Source organism: Tympanuchus pallidicinctus, unplaced genomic scaffold, assembly GCF_026119805.1.
Source record: "Tympanuchus pallidicinctus isolate F22 unplaced genomic scaffold, pur_lepc_1.0 scaffold11, whole genome shotgun sequence".
NCBI lineage: Eukaryota > Metazoa > Chordata > Aves > Galliformes > Phasianidae > Tympanuchus > Tympanuchus pallidicinctus.
The window spans coordinates 6,380,844-6,407,343 of NW_026294627.1; the positions used below are offsets into that span (position 1 = coordinate 6,380,844).

At 43.2% G+C, this 26,500-nt stretch overlaps 1 protein-coding gene across 3 annotated transcripts in view; it reads right to left on the reverse strand.

Moving 5' to 3' along the window:
- Positions 1–14,203: 14,203 nt before the first annotated feature.
- The window catches only part of NOX4 (NADPH oxidase 4), a 114,918-nt gene continuing 102,621 nt past the window's right edge, over positions 14,204–26,500 (reverse strand). Inside the window, exons 18-19 of one of the 3 annotated variants that reach the window (XR_008203062.1) lie at positions 21,846–25,527; positions 14,204–21,646 (exon numbers count right to left, since the gene is read on the reverse strand). Coding sequence is in view for 1 of the 3 variants with exons in the window: in XM_052669876.1 (XP_052525836.1) it covers positions 25,407–25,527 (121 nt within the window). In the remaining 2 variants the exon portion in view is untranslated. Of the gene's footprint in view, positions 25,528–26,500 lie in introns of all 3 variants that reach the window. The other 2 variants (XR_008203066.1, XM_052669876.1) reach the window with 2 other exon arrangements.

Genomic DNA, 26,500 nt, shown 5'->3' on the forward strand with positions numbered 1-26,500 from the left:
TCATCCACTGCTGCACTGTGGGCTCCTCCATGGCTGCACACACAGACCTGCTCCCTGTGGTGCCCATGGGTTACAGGGAACAGCTGCTCAGAGTAAACATTATATTTATACGGATCACTAAGGAAATAGGAAAAGGAAAGGCTCATAAGTTTTCTCAAAGAGACAATACAAGCAGAACCAGCAAATGCATTTATAAATCAGAAGATTTTATTCTGAGAAAGCAGGTGGTGTAGATATTCACTTGTCCAGAGCTGTGGGGAGTTTCCATCTGTCTGTGAAGCCATGGTGAGTTACAGTCTGGGTCTGTGTTACCTTGTCCTTAGGTTCATGCCTTCACAGATGGCTGCAAAAACCTCAGTCAGAGTGGCTGAAGAGGCTGTGGGCAGAAGGGGCCTGTGGCGTTCAAAAACAAGAAAATCTGAACCAAGATAAGGAGCAGTAACCCTCCATTCCCATGGGTAGCCCTTACCTCAGTTCGAGTACATCAGTTCTATGTCTTCCGGCAGCCAGAGGACACGTGTTCTAACATGGGCTACCACCAGCTGGCTGCTTACTGTAACATGGGCACTGCTGCTATTTTGATTACTTAGCTTTATATGAATGCCATGTAAAGTGGAACACCTCCGTAGCTGAATGGCTAAGAACAAGAAGGTTTCATGCTTTGGCAATGTTCTCCTCAGGGTCTCCAGCCTTCAAAGACACAGAAAGAGAGAGCACAACCCATTCCATGACAACCACACATGCTTCCTAGATCCAGAGCCCAGCCCTATATTTCCCTCCCTCTCTGTGCTTCCTGTTTTCTTATCACAGCATTTCACCATCCACCAAAACTCCAATGACCTGGGCTGGCAGACAACTGAAGCTGTTTCTATGATCACACTATGCTGGCCATTACACCAATGCATGAGTGATTAAGAGAACTGCCACACATCTGCCTGTTCTGACAAGACCACGGCACCACTGTGACAGTTGCCAGCAGCTCATGCCCGAAAGTCCAGCCAGGCTGGTAATATTTTGATTACATACCATTGTACTGATGTCTCTGTGGGAAGTGGAACATATCTCCAGCTGAGCAGCAAAAAACAAGAGGTTCCTTGGTCTGGTCACAGAATCACAGAATCACAGAAATCACAGAATCACAGAATCACAGAACGGCCAGGGTTGGAAGGGACCTCAAGGATCATGAATTTTCAACCCCACTGCCACATGCAGGGCCACCAACCTCTACATTCAATACTAGACCAGGCTGCCTAGGGCCCCATCCAGTCTGGCCTAGAACACCTCCAGGGACGAGGCATCCGCAACCTCTCCATGCAGCCAGCACCTCACCACTCTCATAGTAAAGAATTTCCCCCTGACATCCAACCTAAGTCTTCCCTTCTTCAGCTTAAAACCATTTCCCCTTGTCCTGCTGTTATCTACCCTTTCAAAGAGTTGATTCCTCTCCTGTTTGTAGGCTTTAGGTATTGAAATGCTGGCTTCAACAGATGAAGAGAAAGCTGAGGTGCTGAATGAGTTCTTCACCTCGGTCTTCACTGGTGGCCAGGATTCTAGTCTTTTTCACGTCCCTGAGCCCTGCATCCCCAAACCTCTATGTGGGGACCAAGGAGGTAAATCCCTCCCCACTGTAAGGGCAGAGCAAGTCCGAGAGTGCCTCCTTAGACTGAATGAATACAAGTCTATGGGGCCGGATGACGTGCATCCCAGGGTCCTGAAGGAGCTGGCTGAGGTGGTTGCCGAGCCGCTCTCCATCATATTTGAGAAGTCGTGGCTGTCAGGTGAGGTCCCGGATGACTGGAGGAAGGGTCACGTCACTCCCATATACAAGAAGGGGAGCAGGGAGGACCCGGGGAACTACAGGCCGGTGAGTCTCACCTCCGTGCCTGGGAAGATCATGGAACAGATCCTCCTGGACAACATGCTCGATCACATAAAGAATGAGCATGTGATCCGAGACAGCCAGCACGGCTTCACCAAAGGAAGGTCATGCCTAACTAATCTTGTGGCCTTCTATGATGGAGTGACGGCATTGGTGGACGAAGGGAAGGCGACCGATGTCATTTACCTGGACCTGAGCAAGGCCTTTGACATGGTCCCCCACCACATCCTCATCTCCAAATTGCAGGGAAGTGGATTTGATGGGTGGACCATGTGATGGATAAGCAATTGGTTGAAAGGCCGCAGACAGAGGGTGGTGGTCAATGGCTCTATGTCCAGGTGGAGGCCGGTAACAAGTGGTGTCCCCCAAGGGTCTGTCTTGGGACCGGTGCTCTTTAACATCTTTATTAATGACATCGATGAGGGAATTGAGTGCACCCTCAGCAAGTTTGCTGACGACACCAAGCTGAGTGGTGCGGTTGATACGGTGGAAGGAAGGGATGCCATTCAGAGGGACCTCGACAGGCTGGAGGGCTGGGCTCGGGTGAACCTAATGAGGTTCAACATGGCAAAGTGCAAGGTTTTGCATTTGGGCCGGAAGAACCCCAGGCACCCGTACAGGCTGGGAGGAGTGGTCCTTGAGAGCAGCTCGGCAGAGAAGGACCTGGGGGTCCTGATGGACGAGAGACTGAACATGAGCCAGCAGTGCGCTCTGGCAGCTCGAAAGGCAATTGGGATCCTGGGCTCCATCAGGAGAGGGGTGGTCAGCAGGGAGAGGGAGGTGATTGTCCCTCTCTACTCGGCTCTTGTGAGGCCCCACCTGGAGTACTGTGTCCAGGTGTGGAGCCCTCAGTACAAGAAAGACAGAGAGATTTTGGAAAGGGTCCAGAGGAGGGCGACTAAGATGATCAGGGGGCTGGAGCACCTCCCCTATGAGGACAGGCTGAGGGAGTTGGGCTTGTTCAGCCTGGAGAAGAGAAGGCTGCGGGGTGACCTCATTGCAGCCTATCAATACCTGAAGGGAACCTACACCCAGGAGGGGAGTAAACTCTTCAAAAGGGCGGACAACAGCAGGACTAGGGGAAATGAATCCAAGTTGAGGGAGGGAAGATTGAGGTTGGATGTTAGGGGGAAGTTCTTTACAAGGAGAGTAGTTAGGCCCTGGAACGGGCTGCCCAGGGAGGTTGTGGATGCCCCGTCCTTGGACGTGTTCAAGGCCAGGTTGGATGGGGTCCTGGGCAACCTGATCTGAATGTGTATGTTTGGTGGCCCTGCTAGGCAGGGGGGTTGGAACTACATGATCCTTGAGGTCCCTTCCAACCCGGGTGATTCTGTGATTCTGTGATTCTGTGAAATGCTGCAATGAGGTCACCCTGCAGCCTTCTCTTCTCCAGGCTGAACAAGCCCAGCTCCCTCAGCCTGTCTTCATAGGGGAGGTGCTCCAGTCCCCTGATCATCTTTGTGGCTCTCCTCTGGACCCTCTCCAATAGCTCTCTGTCTTTCTTGTACTGGGGGCTCCAGACCTGGACACAATACTCCAGATGGGGCAAGAGCACAGTAGAGGGGGACAATCATCTCCCTGTCCCTGCTGGCCACCCCTCTTCTGATAGAGCCCAGGATACCATTTGCCTTCTGATCTGCAAGAGTGCATTGCTGGCTCATGTTAAGTTTTTCATCTATCGAGACCCCCAGATCCTTCTCTGCAGGGCTGCTCTCAAGGGCTGCTCCTTCCAGTCTGTATGGATGCCTGAGATTCCTTCCAGAAATGGAGTGCAAAAAGTGCACTCCCAAGTGCAAAACTCTGCACTTTGCTGTGTTGAACCTCATCAGGTTCACCCGGGCCCATCTTTCAAGCCTGTTGAGGTCCCTCTGAATGGCATCCCTTCCTTCCACTGTGTCAACCACACCACTCAGCTTGGTGTTGTCAGCGAACTTGCTGAGGGTGCACTCGATTCCGTCATCGATGTCATTAATAAAGATGTTACAGAGCACTGGTCCCAAGACAGAGCCCTGGGGGATGCTGCTCATTACCGGCCTCCACCTAGACACAGAGCCATTGATGACTACTCTCTGTCTGCGGCCTTTCAACCAGTTTCTTATCCATCACATGGTCCACCCATCAAATCCACATCCCTGCAATTTGGAGATGAGGAAGACACAAAGTCAGCTGTATCACAACCACTGCTATCATCCTGTTGATTTATCCAGACAAACCCTGCCGTGCCCCCTGGCCTGCCCTCTTACCTCAGCCTCTGTTCACCATCCTGCACCTCAAAGTCTTGGGCTGGCACAGGGCTGCAGCACTTTCTATGCTCTCCCACTGCAGCCCATGTCACCAACACCTGTGTGACACATGGATCTGTCAGCATTCTGCCTCCTGTGACATGCCCATGGCATCACCAAGGCCGTTACCAGTAGTGGGTGCCCAAGTTGCTGCAATGCTGGTGTAATTTTGATTACATATCTTTGTACTGATGTCCATGTGGACGACGGAACTTCTCTGCAGCTATTCAGCACAGGACAGGAGGTTCCATGGGTTGGCCATGTTCTCCTCCGGGCCCCTGTCTCTCCAAGACAAGGAGGAAGACACAAAATCAGTTCCATCATGACCACTGCTGTCATCCTGTAGATTTAACCAGCCAACACTGCCGTGCCCTCTGTCTTGCCCTCTTACCTCAGGCTTTGCATACCATCTTCCACTTCAAAGTCTTGGGCAGGCACAGGGCAGCAACTGTTTCTCTGATCTCCTATGCAGCCCATGTCACCAATACCTGTGTAACACATGGATCTGCCAGCATTCTGCCTCCTGTGACATGCCCACGGCATCCCCAAGGCACCTGCCAGTAGCTGGTGCCCAAGTTGCTGCAATGCTGGTGCAATTTTGATTACATATCTTTGTACTGATGTCCGTGTTGACGATGGAACATCTCTGCAGCTGTGCAGCAGAGGACAGGAGGTTCCATGGTCTGGCCATTTTCCTATCTGGGCCTCAGGCTCTCCAAGACAAAAAAGATGGACACAAAATCAGTTGTATCACAACAACTGCTGTCATCCTGTTGTTTTTACCGGCCAAATCCTGCCGTGCCCTCTGGCCTGCCCTCTCACCTCAGGCTCTCACACCATCCTTCTCTCCTCTTTCTTGGGCTTGCACAGGGCTGCAGTGCTTTCTATGATCATCAGAATTGGTGCGAGTAGATGATTGAAGGCCTCTCCTGCTAGTGCTTTTTGAGATGGAACTGTAAACTTAACATTTGGTCAATTTCTGTGGGTTGGAGTACAGATATAACTCAGAGCCATTCGGAAATAGCTGACTATGAAAGCTTTCTGACTCCATATTTTTTGGGCAGAGCATCCTACCCAACAGTGTGGTCTCACCACAGCCCCTGATCACCTCATCTTGGCCTTTCCCCACCTTGTGGTGGCTTTTACCTTGTTGTTAGGGCTGGGGGGGAGACCAGCATGAGGGTACCAGCATGTGAGCATTTCCTTCAGTTAGGAAGTGCTCATACATAAGAATATGGAGAGAGCTTTGTACTCAAAGAAAAATGAGTTTACAAATATCTGTACTTGTATTTATCTACACAGATCAGTAAGTTAGTCAGGTCCATAAGAAAAGGTTCCCAAGTTTTCTCAATGAGAACACAAAGCAGGAGAACCAGCCAATATGTTTATGAATCAGAAAATTTTATTGTGAGATGGGTTGTGTAGAGCTTCCTTCGACCATAGCTGTGGGGAGTTCCAGTTCTCTGTGATGTCACTGTTGTACAGTCTGGGGCTGTTTCCTTGTTCTTATGTCAGCAACTTCACAGTTGGCTACAAAACTTTGGCTCTGGCTCAGGCCAATGCTGTCAATGCAATATCTGCAGTCTCCTGTCATCCACGAGACACTGATCTTCCATACAATAAAAAACAAAATATCTGACTAGACATTTGTAGGGGGGATATGCTTCAATACTTTCTCACATCAAAGTGTTATTATTCTTCTCCCACTGTGGCAATCTTGCTTTCAGGTCACATGCAACATCTGCCATCTCCCAGATGTCCATGACTGAACACTAACAAATGGAAGTTGAGAATCCCTTTAATGAAAGAAGGAAAGGTGACTGATGACATCCTCAAATCCAACCGTATCACATCCCCAAGAGATAACTGAGTGACTGACCTGTGCCCACTGAAGCTCCCCTGACTGAGGAGCACTTTGACAGAAACTGCCCTTCACAAAGTGCAGGCCTTCTGCTGAATGAAGGTGTTTTCTTGTGTGAAGGATCTGGGTGGCAGATCCAAAGGAGCTGCTTATTTTCCAAACGCTTCTGACTAATGATCTATAAGTAGATGAATGCTCTTCTAGTATTTTAGAAAGTGTTAAACAGACTTAATAGGATCTTTAGTGCTCCTTGGCACTGAGGCACAAGGAGGAGGAAAGGGATGATAGTACGATAATATTACAAATGGTCAGTTCAGTCATTCAGTTTATATTTTATATAACCCTGAGTACTGGTAGAAATCCTCATGAATTCTACAAGCAATAACTATTGGTTTTGCTGGAATACTTCAGCTAAGTAAAATGCAAAAAATTGACAAGAAAACACCCTTTGGTGCTCAGCAATTCCTCTCGAAACCTCGCTTGGTACATTTAGTAGCCATGGTTTGGCTAAAATACGTAGGTGCTGGCACAGGCTGCCCAGAGAGATTATGGATGCCCCATCCCTGGGGATGTTCGAGGCCAGGTTGGATGGGGCCCTGGCCAGCTTGATCTAACATTAGATATGGAGGTTGGTGGCCCTGCCTGTGGCAGGGGGGTTGGAGCTTGATGGTCCTTGAGATCCCTTCCAACCCAGGCCATTCTGTGATTCTACAATTCTATGATTATGGCAATTTTACTCTGAAAAATTCTTCTGAACAAATACAAAAAAGGTAACAAAATATTTTTTAAGGAAAAACTTAAGGAGCATGAAAGGTGAGACAAGCCCCACAAGTGAAAGTAAAAAGGCTTCACAGTGACTGAGAATGAGGGGGAAGAAGGGGAATAGTTAGAGATAGTTTATAGAAGCAAGAATGTAGAGCTTGTTAGAAAATAAGGGATGGCAGACACTGTGTCTGGGATAGTGAGGGGGATGAAGGCCATAAAGGTAGGGGTTTGAGAACAGCCCAAGGACATCTGGCAGGGAGGTGATGAGATGTCCACAGGGCAAGAAGAAACTGGTGTGGGGCGATGCTGCCCCAAAAGGCCAGGAAACGGCCTTTCAGTGAAAACGGTCAGAAGCCTTCACGAGGAAAACAACAAACCTTCATCCCACCACCCACTACGCACACGCAAGAGGGGAGGGCCTGCATGCTAACGAACTCTCAGGGGTGTAATGAATATGTATCCGAATTCTGGGAAAACTACTGATTATGTATTAGTTCAGCCTATATCTGTAGCACGATTTTTCTAGACAGTGTGCAAGTTAGGAGGATCCATCCCCATTGCACCCGGTGTCTGCGCAGCACTGAATAAACCGTACCTGCTTTGTAATCTTACTTGGGTTACAGAGTTTGATTCCGCATGTCAGGCAGGAAGGTTGTAATTAAAATTGCCTTTTTAAGCTATAGCTAACTGTTCACAGTACTCTAAGCAGCACAACAGCCTAGGAATGATAGCTCCCACTCAGTCTTAGTGGGCAACAGGAGATCTGGGAATGCACAAATAGTGGAAGTCACAACGAAGTTGAGAACTACAGACTTCAGGGATTTATAGAAGTGGAGTGGAAATCCCATGGCCTTCACAAGTGGAGAGGTGTCTTCCGTAGGAATCCTGGAGCTGGTAAACTCCTCACGTCCCCAGTCCTGAAGGACTGTGTCTGGGTTACGTGCCTTGAAAATCCCAAATGTTTGGCTTTGAGGCAAGTCTTAGTCTTGAGAGTATTAGGATGAGAGTCTTCTGAGAGACTGAGGAGGGCTGTGATCCCTAGTCAGGTGAATGTCATGGTGGTTGATTGGGAGTTTGTTGAAAACAATGCTGTTCTACACAATATTTGTGTCAGTACAGTGTTGTCTTTGTTTGGAAAGTTGTTATATAACAGTCCTAACTGTATTGAGCAAGTTTATCTCCAGATTCCATGCAATATTCCAAGGCCAAATTAAATCTCAGATGCCACTACTTCACTTTCACATCTGTCAAGGTCATTTCTACCATGTTATCCTCCTGTGAAGGTCATAGCCAAGCAGTCATTTCTCATCTAGTTCCCGTCTTTCCCACTGAAGATCTTCACCAGTGTTCCTTGGGTCTCCCAGCCCTACCCACAGAATTTCATGTGCATGGAAGTGAAGCTTTGGTTCATCATCTCTTCTAAATTCCCTCCCTTTTTTTCTTTGCCAACCCTTGATCATCTCTCCTTGCCAAAAGCACTGAATTCATAATTCACATTCTGTGATCAAACCTTGTGACCAAAAAGTAAAGTTCTCTGAATATAAGTGATTAAAGGAGTCTGTATCCCTTTCATACTTGTAGCCATACCCTCCAGCATTTCCCCTCTTTAATTCCCAATCCGTGCATGACCTGGAGACCACGTATGGCAACCATTAAGTCTCTGTATAACCTGGAGACCACGTCCGCTTTGAGAAGGAGCATGCTAGCCCTGTTTCAGTAGTAAGCATGTTCTTAGTAAGTACTGAACAGTACAACATATATTGATCTATGTAACTAGGACAAAATTCTTTCCATTGCTGTGGGGCTGACATTTAAACCACTGCCTTCATGATAATTTGGATTCAAAGCTCCCTGTAAGCTCTGCTCTAGGCACACGAAAACTCAGCTGTTCTCTCATCAAGCTATTCAGGTTCTTTTAAAGTGAAAAAACAACACGGTGAGATATTCACTGTACCAGTGAAAAGCAATTTGGGGGGGGACAGTAAACTGTCCTGCAAACATGCCTAATCCTTCCCACAGGCTTTCTGGGGGACCTTAGCTTCAACCAGACACTGAATTGTTACAAGGCTAAGGAGGGAGAGGCTGCAAGGCAACAATTGGTACCTATCCTTTTTGGCCATGTTCAGGCTTATATTTACTGTTCGGTATTGAAGAATGTATCCTCTTTGCAGATGCTTTACTGAAATGGGAGCTGGAGCTTCTGCTATTATTATTATTTTTTTTTTCCAGTTGAATAATATTATGCTATGAGGCTGTGCACGATGTTTACCTCACCAAATTAGAGCTTAAACAAAATTCTGCCTTATCTTTTCCCAGCCAAGGTGACTCCCCACAGTGTATCCCTCCTGAGGGGAGAAATTCCTCATCAGCACAACAGCTCACTCAGGCTAGGGAGTCCATTCTCAGAAGATGTGAGAGGTGCCACAACTGGGGCATTATAGTTCTTCACGCCCATGTAAAATCTAGATCCTGTGTACATAGTCCACAAGACCACATGCTACTCCTACCTCTCAGAGTACTCAAGTTAGGCTTGTCCAAAAGTACTTATCGCTTGAGGATCCCACCAGCTTCAGCATCTTGGGACATATCAGCCCCATCTTGCTTTTCATAATGAACCAAATACACTGCATGCCTGCCATGCAGAAAATTGTAGTGTGCTTGTCAGGCTGCTTCATTATAGTGTAACTCAGTACTGAAGGAGACTCTTATCTATGTGAAGTCTTTAATTTTTTGACCTCATCTCCTTCTCCTTGACTGTTAGAGTTACATTTCATCAAGGCAGCACAGCGAGCAGCTGCTCGTCTTTTTTTTTCTGTTCTCCCTTTCACATTTTCCCCAAATCTGTATTTTTAGCACCTGTCCACTCCATTGAGTTAAATCTGTTAATTCACCATCTGTGTATACAAACGTGTGTAGGGATGCAAGTCGCTCTGAATCAGTCTCCAACGATGAGCTGAAGAACTGGCAGAAAATGAGACCTTGTCATTAACAAAATGGTATTTTCCTGTAATTTTTGTAATAAGCTCTGAATTAGAAATGAAGTTGCTAATATAACTACGGAAAACCAATTTACTTCCACATGTCCATCTCACAGCCATTAAGGTAATACCCCATTTTATACACAGATCCATATAAGTCTGCCTGTTGCTTCCTTCTTTTGAAGCATCAGGAATTCAGAATTCACATGATGCTAAGAAGTTCTGGGTAAGTAATTATATAATAAGGTCAGATTAGGGTAAGTAAAAGGAGACTAACTCTTCCCCTGCACAATGAAAAAATCTCCTTTGGAACACAAACAATTCAGAAATAAATAAATAAATAAAAATAATAAATTAATTACAGACTTTAATGGTGTCCTTTTGCCACGACCCTTCATGCACTTTGGTTCAGCCTACATGGCCTCCCCTCTTCTCTCACCCCATGGCACCGATGCGTTCCTTGTGAGAACACTTCCAAGGGCTCAGTGGTGGGATTGCCCTGTGGGGCATCAGCAATGCAACAGCCTGTATGGCTGGCACCAATGCTGCTGAGTGTGACATACAGGTTTTAATGGAATTTGAATGTAAGAAAACACCTTCCTGATTTTTCACATTGTTTTCAAGTAAAAGAACCATGCTCAGATAACGGTAAATAAGGGTAAGCGAGTAAGGTATTTTTAGGCATATTATGTATTGTGGACACATTTTTCACAGATTTTTCTGCAATCATCCCGATATTAAAAAGTTTCTGGATTGAATTGCTTCTTGGAAAATGTAAGCGCTCCTGACATCAGTGTCATAAATACGAATAAAGTCTGCAGAGCCTCTCCACTCAGAGCAAAGCCATGCACCAGCCCTTTCCTCCCTTGCATACCAATACAACTCTCCTTGCAAACAGATTCAGTATTTCTACACCAGCTTTTTATTACAACATTAAGGATATTACTCACCTTCATTCTTCTCTGCAAGCAACCATAAATAAATTGCCTGTACATCCCAACAAAAGAAAAGGTATTTCTGGAGAACATGCTAAAAGCTTATACTCTATTCAGACAAGAACACTGCAAAAATGTGCTGGCTATTTAGTCAGAGAGCTGAATGTGTCAAGAAGAGATGCTAATAAGGACCTGAAGGTCTGGATTGTCTTCTATAAATTTACTGGGAGATAGGCAGAATGGAAAATACTAATCCATTAATGGTGCTCTGTTAAATTTACTGTGGACTGATTTCATTGTCAGATGACCTGACTGTATAGAATGGAATATACATACAGTTAGATAGCTAGAAAAATATCATACTACTGAGATCATGACAGTATCTGTGTACAGAAAATTTTATTGGTGGAATAATGGAAAAAAATGTCCTTCTGCTTTGTAACTGAAGCACAACACACATCCCAGTGTGATAAAGCTACAGCCATTAGCTGATAGCAAAATACAGACGTTCATGGGGACAAAGGGGTGCCATATAACTGCATTCTCACTGTAGCAACAACTTGTAAGTATGTACATGTGTATGCAGCTGTGTATGGGTAGACATGCCCTATAAGGACTCTCCTGCTGCCCTTTCATATGGATGGCATGAAGACATCTGTTTCAAGAGAAAGTGAACCTATGATTCACCAAGTCAGAACAGCAGCACTTTGTCTTCACTTTGGTCTTGTTGATTAATGTCACAGTGCCCATATAAGATACAAAAATAAAGAATCTAGGTCCACGTACTCTTTTAGCTTTGAGCTAACAAAATTCATTTTTAGGAAAAGCAGAAGAATGTTTTCTGGGACACAGTTGGTGGTTATTCAGACCATCAGTCATCAGTTGACAATGCACAATTTCAGATTAGAAAGTGAGGTTATTAAGCTCAGACTGAGGTTCATGCATATGTTAAAGAAGATAATATAAAGAGTAATGACAAATGACGGAGCTATTACGTTTACGAGAATTAAATCTAGGAGGAGTTGGAAAGAGGAAACAGATGAAAAATGCAGATTATGTTAAGTCATCTCACACAAAAAAGAGATGATGGTTTTTCAGGAAACAATCCAAGTGGCACTGATTACAAATTATTCTGGTGTGCTGCTCCACAGCCCTCCTGCAACATCCGAGTGGATGTAAAGCCCTCTGGGGCACATAGAAGATTAAGCACAGGTTCTGTGCACCAAACAGGGCTTTAATCCATGCACGGAATGCATGGCTGTTCTCAGTTTTTAGGAGGCTGGTGTGACCAGAACTGGGGTACCAATCCATTCACCCCGGAGTTCAGATAAGGGGCAGGTAAGAGATCACTTGCATATGCTCCTTGGATGCTCTCGGTTTTGTAACATGCACTCCTTTTTCAGCTGATTCTCTGCCTGAGACTTTTTAGGATGCAGGAGTCATTTCACACCTAAAGATTTTGTACGCTGAAATGCAAAAATCCATGCCAGGTGAACCAGACTCCCTGCAGGTCTTCAAAGGCTTTTGTATTTCCCTAGTGGTCATACAAGAAAGGTGTTCATTTACTTCAGCAGACTTTGTACATCAAGTAATTGAAATTCATGAGTCTGGTGCCTGCACTGGGCAGACAGCTGCTCTCAGCCCTTTGCTGCTGTTTTTCTCTCCAGAAAGGCTCAGCTGTTAGTAAGGGCACTCACTGTCCACCCTTCTGCTCACCACGATTTTGAGAATTTATCATGATCAATGATACCTACACAGAGCTGAAGCAGAGAGAAGAAACAGTTTTCCACTTCTGGTAGAATAACAGCTGAAGACTGCAGTACCACCTTGCTGTCCAGTTTAGGGAGAGTTCACTTTCTTGTTTCAGCATTTTTAGCTAGGTTTTGTCATAATAAACAAGTTTTAGTAATTCTTCTCCCTAATCTTGTACAAACGAGACTTTTCTCTTGATCAAATGCATTTGTGAAATGTATCGTTTCCCGTAAAAAGTCTCCAAATACCACATGGAAAACAAAGCTCATGAGCCAAAACACATTTTGTCAAACCTCATTACTCGGCCAGGGGAAGGTGAGTGGAGACAGATATTCTTCTAGATGAAAAACACCATAATTGAAAGAATCAGAATTTTCTGCAGTAACTGTCCAGTATTTCACTGACCCCATTTGAAGTGCTAACACTTCATCCATTTCCACAGCTCAAGAACTTTTCTGCCATTGTTAATCTCCCCACATATTTATATCATAACAAAAATAAATGAGAAGGAATTTACAGGGTATTTTCATTTTGCTGCAGTTAATCTCATTTTGGAGGATGGTGCCTTTTGCCAGCACTGTATCAACACCAGTTTGGAAGGAGAATGTAACAAATGCAAACCTGGAAATTGATATGCAGTTTGTGTACCCTTACTTCTCAAAAATAACCAGTGAATCAGAATTGTTGACAACCATTCAGAAACCTCAGAGAAGTATGCACACCTGCATTTCTGTTCACCAAAAGAAGTCATGTTTCACATTGAATTTTCATTAAAAAAAAAAAGCAATTCTGTCAATGCAGAAACAATTAGGTGGATGGTTTTTTGGACATTCAACACTCTGCAGATGAATCAAGTGGAGGCCTTGGTTATCAGTGCACCAGCAGGACCTCTAACATTATTGGGAAGTGCGAGCTTTAAAACAATTTACTTTCTGATTTGCTATAGAATCAGCAGTATCTTGAAGACATAATAAAAAATCAGCTCTCCAAAACATTCTATCAAAAGCAGCACTGTCTGAGCAGGTACTTCAAATAAGACAGTGTAATTACTTTATAATAAAGCACCTTGCTAGCCTGAGCAAACTAGAGAAATTGCCCAGATGATGTTTCATTCAGTCAGGACCTTAAGTGCTAATCCTAAGTGGGAAGGATTTCTGTATACTTCTGGAATGGGAAGGAACTGTTCACCATTGATTTCAGTGCATTAGGGCCAGACAACTGCTGTTTTGTTTCCATTGTGCTCTAACAGGCAAAGACGTGATGCAGAATGCAGGGGACTGATGTTCTGCTAAGCTCTGGTACAGAGATGACTGTGAAAAGGAATGAAATACATTCATTTTGCTTCTGATATGGCCTTATAGTCAAAGATACAAAAGCAATGTATTTGCCACAGTTCTTCATTTCAAAAAACGATTGATCAGAAATTCCAAGAGAAAATATATGAAGTCAATATGTGCCTAAAATGTGCAGAAAATCACTTTGGATAGCTAAAGAAGGATGTCCAACAGTATTTTGGTACTTCAGGCATCCTACCGCCATTCCAACAGGTCCTCTGCTAACTCTATATGGATGTTTCATCTGGTTAAGGGCATCTCAAGCGGTGTTAAGAGCCTCAGTTTAAGTAGTGAAAGCCCAGCCTCTCCTGTCAGAAGTAATACATATGCATATATGCACACACAGTGCTCCCACGATTAAAGCAGTATGTCATTAATTAGAACCAACTAATAAACAGCATCTCAGTCACGTTTCGCTCGGTCTTGGAATGCTTGTTTATTCCATAGTCATGAAGTTTCCTGTAAAGCAAATACCTTGAGAGTACAGTGCTATAATTACATGATGAATAAATGGATGGTGCTTTGACAGATACAATACAAGACATAAACTCAAGTTAGGGTGTCCTGCTAATATAACAGAATGCAACAATAACATCTGAGCAGCAAAAGAACTCAGCAGCCAAATGATTTTCTTAGCAGGGTTACCATTAATATAAAACGGCTAATTCGGTATTTTTGGAAATTAAGCATCTTTTTTTTAATGCAACCAGGATCTTGCAATTAAGCTAAACAAAATTGGAAAGGGTAACTTATTTAGGGATTCACAAGCACTTGGTATAGCAACAGATCGTGATGCCAGGCAAATTCATGATACTTTTCATCAATCGTGACCATGGCAAAAACCAAACAAACATGGGATTTTAGAAAGAAGCTGGGCATCGAAACCTCAGTGACCTTGGATTCATCACATTACTGAAAATCCTAAGAGGAGTCTGTAAGGAAACTCGGTAAGAACATGGAATAGCACCCAGGTATTCTCTCTGCCTGATCCCATCTTTAGCCAATAGCTTGCATATACCCTCACAACACTGTGTACCTAAGACAGGGACAAAATGGGAAAAAAATTCCACATGGAACTTAGAAGAAAAGAAAAAAAACAAGACTTTAAATAATCAATCTTCTAGCTCAGCCTTGTTATATGTCTAACTGATAAAATCTTTGCTTCATTTGATGGAAACGAGCGGAGTCCAAAAGCTTACTGCTTACTCTTTGAAGTTCTACTGGCACGCACTTACAGTAGTGACCTATTTAAATCCAGCCAGTGAAACTGTACTGTTCCTGTGTCAGGTTTGGGGTCAGCAAAGTCAGCAAAGCTATAAAAGAGCTATTTCATATGACAAGAGTATGACAGGAACCTGCTGAGCACTGTTCTTGTTCTTGAAGTCAAGCCTGGGGAAAAAAAAATAAAAAATGAAAGTTCAGGAACGAATTTTGGTTTCTGTTCCACTTGGAAACTAAGCAACCATTTCTCTTCAAAGAACCATACCACATCTTGATCTATAAAAACATAAGAACAGATTGAATTTGCATTAACGTAAACAGGCATCTCTGAAAAGAACACAGAGTACTCAAAAGTGTGGACGTTTATGCTAGTACTTTCTAAAACTGTTACTGCGTATACTGTATACAGATAAATGTAAATGCTGTCTTCTTTTAAAATATTTTCTTATTTCAGTCAACTGGGAAAATTATGTAATTGCAGAATTGGAAATTCAGGAAAAGAATTTTCAGCCCTCCTTCTTTTGGGACTTGGAAAACTGCAGAGGGGCAAGGAAAGAAAGCGGCCAGTGGTGATCTGCATCTACTGAAAAGACGAAACTGGAAATAGCTACTTCCAAAGTTCAGCTCCTAACAGCAAACTGGAAAGCTGAAAGTGCTTTCCAAATTTTAGTAATGGCAATATTTCCATCTAGAGTCCACTGTCTTTCTTGAGAATGCATTCTGATCAACTGGAACCACAGATTAAGGCCTGCATAGGACACCCATGCTCGTGTCAGCACAGACAAATTCTTAGATGCTGACCAGCTGTGTAACTCACACAGCTACCCAAAATGAGACAAAAATGGTCTTCCTCCCTCCTACTCTATAAAAAAAAGTGGTCTTCCTCCATTCCTACTGAATATCCTCATGGCTTCATACACCATTACGAGACAATCTAACCCGTGGCTGAAGGCTAAATGCCCAACGCGCTCCCTGCCCGCAGTACACCAGCAAGCACTTGGCAGCCTGCTCACTTCTGGGCTTGAGCACCCAAGCCTGGATGTGTCACAGACATTGTCCTGAGGGCTCAGACAGACAAACTCTTCCAAGTGCTTTGCTTTGAAAGGAAACCATTTGATTATCTAAGCTCAGATTGCTTAGTTTGAACAGTATTTTTTGCTAATGAAAAATGGCTGAGAAGGCAAGGAATTAACAAAGAGTGCTTTGCCTTTAGAAAATAATTGCTTCCTGAAGTAGAATATGGAGAGTGTTGGCTTCCAGAAGTTTCTCCCCTTCAAAGCAACTTTGAAGGATTTCTTAAAATAAACAGATATGTTTGGGGCATCATGATATTTCTAAGTAAATATATGTAAGTTGGGTTTTTTTTTTGTCTGTTTTGTTGTTGTTGCTCTGAAACTAAAATTTATTTATTTAAACAATATAAAAATAGAACCAGAAAAAAACCACACAAGAAACAACCACACACAAAACCATTTGCACATTATGAAATAAATATCACTGGCCCAAACCATCTATCTCTTTGGTTCTCAATTTGAGGGAAATGTCACAGTTAGGACTTTTCTCCTAAATTCTCACAGATCAGGAAACCTTTCCTTACCTAGATGTGCTTCATCAAATTTGCTCTTGCAAATGACTGAGAGGAACACAGGAAAAGAAAAGCTAAGTAGCATTAAGGGTTTCACAGCCTGGCACAGATGGACTAAAGCTTCTTGATTCAGGAAAAAAGCTAATTAATTAACCCAGAGCTTCATCAACATCGAAATCCTGGAAGAGGCTCTTGGCTGCCTCTGAATCTCAATAAAACTGCCCTTCTGCAATTGCAGAAGCATCAGTGCCTCCTCAAAGATGCAGAGCAGAACATATGTGTTGGGAGCTGTCTGCTTAACAGCATAATCCTTCTTTCCCTTTATGAACAGTGAGCTCTCAAGCTCCCTGAAGCAAAGAAATCAGGTGAGGAAATATTTAAACAGTGAAAGAGGAATTTATGTGCCACTGATAAGCTAGGAGTTGTATGGAAATAGAGACCGTAATTGAAAGAAGCAAACTCTTTCCATCACTGACCTCTGTCTTGCAGTGCCTACGTGCAAAAGCAGAAACATGACTTAATTTCACTGATGGCCACAGTCTGAATTTCACAAAATGGGTTCCCGTTTCTTATCCAGAAGATGATATAATCTTGGCTATTGTGCGTTTTTCCCATTTACCCATCACTGTGGCATGGCCTCTCCTCCCATTCTAAAAAAGCATTTTCAGGGCTAGAATCCTGCATCCATTCAACTACTGCTATTTATGGTGACTAGATGACTCTCACTAGATCAGATACATTAGGAGCATTATAAAGGAGACTAGGAGACTAGGCTGTGGCTGTGGCTATGAGTATGGCTATGAGTAAAATAAACTCTGCATTTCCCATGGTATTATTTTCCTAAGTGAAGGGAAGCAGAGGGGGTTTCCTGACACAAACAAGATGTTGAGGGTGGGGAGTGACAGCAGAAAAGGAAACTGGATGATCTTTAAATGCCCCTTTCAACCCAAACCATTCTGTGATTCGGTGACATATGGACAAGGTGGCTTCCAGTAATCTAAAGGTCAGAGCACCAAACCCAGATGAAGACTGGAGGTATACAGGAAGGAAGTGGGGTAGCTGAATGCTCAGCTCCCACTAGGTTTCCATGGAATACACTGAGACTAATGAAAGCACCGATGCCTCCAGCTCCAACAGACTATGATATTTCAGTCATTAAGAGACACTTTGCCACACTGCATCCCAGCCATGTTGTCTAACTCCGCCTGAGGGCATTATGTCCATTAAGTTTCTTTCAAAAAGCGCAGTTTGAATAGTTACAGGCATTTAAGGAATCAGAAAGAATACCATGGATCAGTCTTCCCAATTTAATCATTTCTCTTCCATCAGCTAATTATGTTGTTCTGACACAAAAAAGGAACAACAAAGAACTTAGACACTCTGCAGATTCTCCCTTTTTTTCCCATGAACATGAGTGTGAATATGGGCAGGCCATATTAATTCACCAATGGAAACTGGCAGTCATCATCCTCATCTGGTCAGGCTATTGTTCTTAAAAGGAAAGAACAGGATTTTGAGCAACTAACCCTACAGTAAGATACTCTGCTCCCAGTCACTAAGCAACTTGCTTTTGCAAAGCCATAGAAATACAAAGGGGATGCACATACCCTCAGTTAGCTACACAACTGAGTCCACACTTGGGAGTCAGATCAGCTCATCATCTATACAAGAAGCTCTCAGACAGAGCAGGTCCAAGTTCCAAGCTGGAAACCAAACAGGTGGCTCACCTAATTTGCCTTCATCTCACATTGTAGACTCAATTTGAGAGCTCTCAACTTTCCTTGATGCCAAGTATACTTGTAGGATAGGCTTCTGACTCAGCACCATTCAGATGTGACGGCCACTGCTGTGACATGCCTACTTCTGGTTTCAAATGATATATCACTGTTGTGCTTCTCTTTCAGGAGTTCTTTCCTCTTTGCCTAAACCTTGCATCTTCCCACCAGCTTGCATGATTTCTGTGCAGCACTGCTAACGAGGCTGCACTTGGAGCAGCTTAAGGCACAGTCCACTCTGTGTGCTGTGTGGCATTTGGTATTTCTCTTTGATAATTTAAAGGAGAAGAAAAGACCCAGAGGTGTTATTTATTCAGTTCAGAAGTAGCATGTTACCACTAACATGCAAATACCATTACTTAGCACCAAGAATCCATTATCCTTAGAAAAGAAATAGCATGCTCTTTTGAAATAGAAAGAAATGCTGCTGATGAGTATGTTCTCAGCAGTAGCACAAGGTGGAAGTTTTTGCTCTTCCTCCCCCACCTTCCATTCTTATTCAGGGTTGTAGAGTATGAGATGAGCAATGCGACCTTGCAGTGACAGAATTTTAATGTATGTCTAGTGCACCAAAGCAACACAGCAGCATCTCTCTTCTCAGTGTTGCTATGTACTCTACACATTTATGCAACGCTGCTTCACATCCTCAAGGCTGTCCTTACCTAGGGTCAGCTGTAAAGAACACAGAATGTATTTATTGAACTGTCAAAGCTACTTACAGCTAGCATGGAGAACTATATATACTCCATGATTCTGGTGAAAAAGAAGTAAAGCCATTCCAAACCCCAAAGCTGCAAAACAAGAAGTAGATGTTTTTTGACACAAGTTAACTAGAAGGAATCAATGGTGAATTTATTTCAAGTAAATTACTTATTTCCAAGGTGTTTTACTAAAATATACTAGTTTTCTTCTGTGCTTTAGCTTTCAGTTGACCACTGAAAGGCTATCTCTGTATACAAAGTTCTCAAACCCCAGAGAGAATTAGCATCCACATCCAGGCAACAGGGTTTGCTTTTAATTTCTGCAACTGAAGAGCCAGGGAGAATGTCTCCCACCTTCCCCTTTGCTTCCACGTTCTAAATATTTCAAGCTGTTCACGTGCTGGAACTCATCATCCTCCCCTGCCCGCCTCGGTTTGCTCCTCAGCTGACAGCTTCAGGAGCTACTCACAGATCCCCCTCTCCTGGTGTAGCAGTGCAGATCATTAGGAAGAAGGTACAGATCTGGGGCTGTAGGACAGCCAGACTTTTGCCAGAAAGAGGCACTTAAAATACCTAATAGTACTTTTCACAAGGTATGACACACCTGAAATCTAAGGACTCTATTAAGAGGCAATCTGCAATTGGGATGGCTTGCTTTCTCCAGCTTTCTTCTTGTATTCCCCAAAGAATAGGGCAGATCCTTCGCTATTTCTACAGCATACAGATAGAATCATAGCATCATCCAGGTGGAAAAGACCTCAAAGATAATCTAGCCCAACCATGCCTACTAAACCATGTCCCCATTATATGATCCTTTCAGACAATATAATGCTTCAGACACTGCGAAGCTTGAGCATTCACTACAGTGAAGTTTAGAGCTATTCCTAACCTCAGAAATAGTCCACAGGATGAAAACATATCCCATGCCTCCTACAACAAGGGTGATGCAATTAGCAGAATGAGAAATCTTTACAAACACTCAAACAGCTCTCGAAGAAGCATTTGTTGCTCAAAATCTGGTGCATTCATTGTATGTGCCAGTCTAGCAGAGCACACAGGGTTCCTATAAAGGAAATCCCAGACTTTCTGGAATTTACTGTGCTTAGTACAGGAACAACCTCTTTATGGGAATGAAAAGTCTCATTTCAGCTCCATGTGTTTCACCAGTGCATTATCACAGTGATCTTTATTAAATACACCAACAGCAGAGATGACTCAAACTCCAAATCACCATTCAGAGTTGAGTCCTCAGCTGTTTTCTATGTAACCCTGATAAATGCACGTTCATTACAGAAAAGCTCAGTTCAGCACGGGTGCCAGTGGCATTTTGATTAAACTTTGCTTTAAAATCCTCTTTGTTAAAACAATAAAACTGCTTTTATTTGTGAGGAGTGGGAAACTGCAGAAAAATTAGATGCATAATCCAGAGAAGATCCAGCTTGCCTTAAATCACACTGGCATGTTTATGAAATGATTGCCAGACTGAAGTGAAAATTAATCTCCCTAGAAGCTCTTTTATTTTTTAAACAAGTAAACATTGCATTTGAATAACTTTGCTCTGACTTAAGGGGCTCAGACTCCTACTGACAATGACTACTTAGCCTCCTGCTGGCTTTTGTAAGCAACTTCTTGTAGTTTGAAACTACAACCTGGTGTGCAGTGTTGAGCAGAGGCTTTTCTCTTAGGCTGCTTCTTGGATTTGTCAGGCTTTTACAGCTCAATTACCACTCCCCAAGAGGCCAGCCTACCACTCATATTATCTGCACCTTCACAGTCAGCTCCAAACTGCTTCCTCACTTCCGTGTTAAAGGCATTAGAAGCAAAAGGACAGTTCTGCACCTGGCTGCAGAGAATGCTCACAAATTGCTCTGAGTTTATACCAGCCTCTGTGTGCACACAAGCATATATAGTACTTCTCTCTGCGAGATCAATGCTGTCAAGTTGCACCAGGAATGGTTCAGGTTGCCTATGAGCAAAAGCAAGCTCACCAAAAAGTGGTTGGGCACTGGAACAAGATGCCCAGGAAATTAGTGGAGTCACTGTCCCTGGAGCTATTTAAGGAATGTGCAGATGTGGTACTTAGGGACATGGTTTAGTGGGCAATATTAATGGTAGAAGGACAGCTGGAGTAGATGATCTTAGAGGATTTTTCCAAACTTAGTGAGATTACAATTCTGTGAGTCTACAATAACAGGTGAAGACCTGCAACAAAGAATAATTGTGGGAGTTGAGTGCTGAGGCAGAGAGACCATTGTAGGGATGCAGTGTGTGACCCCCAGTGCTGCTGGAAGCTGAATATGCGCAGTGTTTCCATACATCTTCACATCAGGCTTATGTGGGCAGGAGTCTTCAAACAGAAAGGATTTATCTTTTTTTTCCTTTCACAGCAACTGTTCTCTAGTTTGGTGTGGCAAAACAATATGCGTTTTGTTGGAAAGCAGATTTGGCTTAACATTTCTACCAGTGCTCTAAGCAGTGCAGTCAGCAGCAAGGGGGATGTGGTACATCCTGCTCTCCTCTCCTCAGCCTAGGTTCAAGGATGTGCACAGGGATCTCTCGGTCCTTCTAATCCTGTCTCCTAGAAGAGCAGATAAAAGGACAAGGAAGAAATCATGTACACTGAGTGCTCTAAGCAGAAACGGGGTTGCAAGGCGAAAAGACTCCAAACTCAGGGCTGGAATAACCATCCTGGAGGAATGGAGCGGAGTGCAGGCCTCTGAGGTGCAGGCCACTTCCCATGGCTCATCTCTGCAGCCCTTCACTATGGTAGCAAACACTTACTCAGGCGAGCTCAGTGCTGTGGGACCAGGACTGCCTGGGGAAGTCTGATGAATGCAGCTGTGCAAAGCTCCAGCTCTCATACTGCTGGGCTGGGCTTTCTTTGCAGATCAAAGCTTTCTTTGGCTTCGATCCTGGCATGAAAACCTTCCTGTTTTAAATAAAAATCCCAAAACATTTATGATGAATAAAGCACAAAGATGCCACTGAGGGTCTGTAGCTTCGGGACAAGTGAGCCGAAAGTAGCTCAATACATGGTGGGATTCTTCCCCTGTCAACAGGAAGCTTATGGCAGACTCACTCCCAGGACACAAATGTAACACGTAAAGAGACATTAAATAGCATAAATTCAACTGAACAGTAAAAGTGGAATTAGGTGCTGCCAGCCTTCATTTACTTGCCTGGCAGAGTTATATTTTCATGTACATTTGGTGTACATATAAAAACTGTATGTAGTTTAAAAGCAAGTTCAGCTTGATTTTGCAAGCTAAAGTGAAACATTACAAAGCAGCAAGGAGAATGCAGACCAACTGCTTTTATAAACAACATTTGCCACTGCTGAGGCCAAGTCACAGTCACTCACCCTTAGACTTTCTGCTTCTCTAAAGAGCACAGTGCAAAGAAAAGGAAAAAAAGCGACGGAAACTTTAACTTTCCACCAAACCCACACTCATCCAGTCTAGTAATACCCACGTGAGCAACAGAAAGGTTCAGTCAAATGAAAGAAACTGCAAAAAATAGAACACAAATACAGCTCAGTAGCAACTACAGAAACCTGCTAAAGGTGCACTGAAGAGATCCTGTAACATTCATTACATCTCACAACTCTCCAGACAGGTAGACAGTCCCTAGCCTGTCAGCTGGGGTCAGCTGAGCTTGGCACGGGACAAGGCTCTGCCAGCTTCTTGCTCTGACAGCACTGCTAATGTAACAACAGGGGATAACATTCCTCCACGCAGTGTCAGCTCCTGCTAGAATTCAGCACAAGAGTACAGTGCTATTATTAATTATAAAGCACTACCTATGTAACAGCTGAGCCAGAAAGGATAACCTGCATTAGCGCAGAGCTTGCTACAAAACTAACTGCTCATTATGCAGTAAGGGAACTGGTAGCTATCAGAGGAGATGTGAAAACACAAAGAACATCATTGAGATTAGCAGACTCTACACCATATTTAAAAATCATTAGATGCTAGATACTAAAACAAGAGAAAAATGATCACTGTGTGGTTGTGGCTAACAGATGGAGTCGTGATTTCAATCACAGTCATGATTTCAATCATGCTTTAAGCTAACAGCAAACAAACAAAAAAGCCTGCAATACAGGCAATACCTGATTATGCATTTTGCCATCAGTGTTGTGCTTATTATGAAATCCACACAGGCAGTATAAGGAAAAATATTAATAATTAAAGAAGAACTGGTACTGTTCTGCGTACCTCTTGTTTATAGGGACAAGATGAAGGAGATCCAATGGGAAAATAATGATTCAGACTTAAAAAAAATAAATAAATAAAAATCACAAGCTGCAGTGTAGGCTTCCATCTCACACTTCAATTTTGGGTTCTCTCTCCTCTAGGCTACTTAAAGAATTCTCATCAGTAGAAATTAGTCCATCTCTGGCTCTTCCCTTCCCTCCTCAATTTCAAATTGAGCAGAGTCAGAGGCAAGAACTTCAGTGCAAAGTCCAGGCAGTAAAAAACATCCCTGCGGGGCCGTGCTGCTGCACTGAATCCAGCTGCACCATTTTGAGCAACTCCTGAGCAGAAACTGTCATGGAAAAGACCAAATACACGTTCACTAGTTACACACACAACATGCCACAACACCACCTACCAGAGAGAAGCTTGCCTCTGTCCGCTGAAACCCATACTTGAAGAATCCTGTATAGAGCCTGTGCTGTGAGAAATTACTGATTTGTTTTTACTAAAATGAAAAATGCATGCATTGGAAAGCTCTATGCTGAATCAAATACACTGTGCTAAATACAGGTGAACTGTGCTATGAGGGATGCTGAGCAATCATAGACCTGCACATGCTGCAGACATTACAGGCTTTGCTCCTGAGCAGCTGCTGAAGGGCCAGGTTTTCAGCAAGAGTAAAGCAATGCTGTTGTATTAAGATGCTCTAGAATGAGGTGTATTTATGCGAACTATGTGACTGACTCCAGCTTAAATGTCCCTTTCTTGGCAAAATAATAAGAGAAAGAAGGTCAAGAGAAAATAAGAGAAATTGGTTTGGCTACCGAATTGAGTAAGTAAAATGCTGCTACTCTGAATCAAAGAAGTTTTGAAGTGTCCGTTTCAACCTCATGGCAACTATGAGAAGTTAGGAAAGCAGCTGTGGTAATGAGAAGGGAAGAAGACCTTAAATTTGGATGTTTCAGACCCCCCCTTTTAGAACACACTGAAAACTGCAAATCCTGCAAAGTTTGTATCTGTACACAAGATGCAAAGAGCCATAGTAAAGAAAGCTTTACTCCTACCCTGCTGCAGATGTGGACTAATGCTGCTTTCAGGGACACCAATGGGACTGAACAAACAAGAGATCAGTGAGACTGAACAACAAGCATGACTCCAGCAATGGTAGTCAAAGGACCGCAGTCAACCAAAGACATTCCACAACTGCTAAAATAGGATTTCAGCCTGCTGCATTGTACATTAATCACTAAGAACATCTGAATGCTGTAAGTATTTGACATTCAGGGCATGTGAGTGCAAAGTGAGTGCAACTTCCATGCTGAGCCTGTGGTATAATAAAACATACTATCCTGTCTCCTCCTGTTAATCGCTTTTCTTGCTCCATCTTTCTGGCTGCATAAATCACACTTATTCTGCAAACTCACTGAATGCTGAATTGATGCTAGATACTGAGTTTTCCAGGTACAGCTGTTTCCTTGCCAAAAGGCTGTGATATACATCATGGCTGAGTCTGCTCAAAGGTGCTAGGGCTGTTGTGCTCACTTTTCCTTACGTTGATTTACATCTTCCCCTAAATTCCCTCTCTCCTCTATTCAAAGTGGGAATATTGATACCCATTACAGAGTATGTTTGAAATACAGAATCCTAGTTTTGTAACGCATAAAACCTTGAATAAGGAGTGTCTGCACTCCAAAGTCACAAGGTCTATAGGCCAACAAAAGCAACAGTTGTTTGAAATGCCCTATGACTTGTCATTTGGATTAACCTGGGGGTTTCGTTTATTGATCCAACTTCAGAAGATTGAAGTGGAAGAACATTCCACAGATTTTTCTTCCACTGGCTTTTAAAGCAACTGCATTTATCCCCAGCATTAGTACTTTTTAATTAACAGAAACAATTCCAAAGAATCACCGCTGCCACAAATACTGTGTGAGCACATTTGGCTTTGAGCATGAGTACTTAATATTTGTTGGTATACTGCCATATCCATCATTTTCCAGAGTCTTAAATAATCATAAATAAGAAAAACTGTGCTACTCTTTGGTACATTTCTGTTTAAACCACAGTGGAACTTTAAAGTTATACGAACAAAAAATTGCACTTTTATCTTCTAGAGATTCTTCCAAGTCCAACAGACTTTCAGCTGAAGGACTCTTTATTATACTCAAACCTCGTCCCATAAGGGTTGCTGCTGTTGCTCAGTTTATGAAGTATCTTAGACATCTTGCTTGGTCCACAACAGAAAACTCCAATGGTTTTCCTGTTAAAAAAAAAGAAAAAAGTTACAACTTTGCCAATAAGCACTGACTTATAACAACTGACAGAACTGGATTCTAAGTCTCACTGAATTATACAAATGCCCACTGTGCAAAGATTTCAGGGTGAGAACAGCTCACAAGGTCATGTAACTCATATTAAAGAAGCCAGTATCCTAGCATCAAACTCTGTTACATATTTTGACAGTGATAACTCTTGCAAAAAAGTACCTCATCTCAGCCTCAAGATACCAAACACCAAAAACCTAATACATCCCACTCTCATTTTTTCTATAATTAATCACTTTTTTTTTTGTTAACATGTCTCATCGTAATGACTTCTTCATTGTAACTTGTGATTTACACTGGCAGTGGATCTAGCCACTAGTGATGATTTGTTACACTAATGAAAGCAGAGCACTACTAACACATGATTATTTCTGGCAGTAGCAGGACAACTTCTCTGCATTCATTTCACACTAGCATGCAGTCTTTCCTCCATCAGCTGCACTGGAAAGCCTTGTGAAAAGCCTGAAAAGAATAAGACCTTTGCTCATCAATAGCTATCATGTCAGGTCCATTACTTAACCCAACTTTTACATACCACTCTGCTGACATCACCACTTTGCTCTCTGGTCACTTTAAACACAGACTTGAAGTCAGACTCATGGTCACACTACCTTTAAGGGCTCAAGGCAGAAGAACAAGGCGTGTATACAACAGCAGGACTGAGCCACTCATGATATTCATCACCTCCTTTTTTTTTTTACAGATGAAGAAACGAGTATGGATGGAGCAGGGAAAGATGACACAGTGCTGTCTCTTCTATATTATTAAAAGAAATTCTTCATCTTCCTGCTGAAACTGTGGCACCGCACAGAAAATTTTGTATGATTTACTGGGATGGAGAGAGAACACAAAAGCGAGTATGGTTCTATTAAGATTTACAGCATTCACAGAAGGCTGAAGACTTGAATT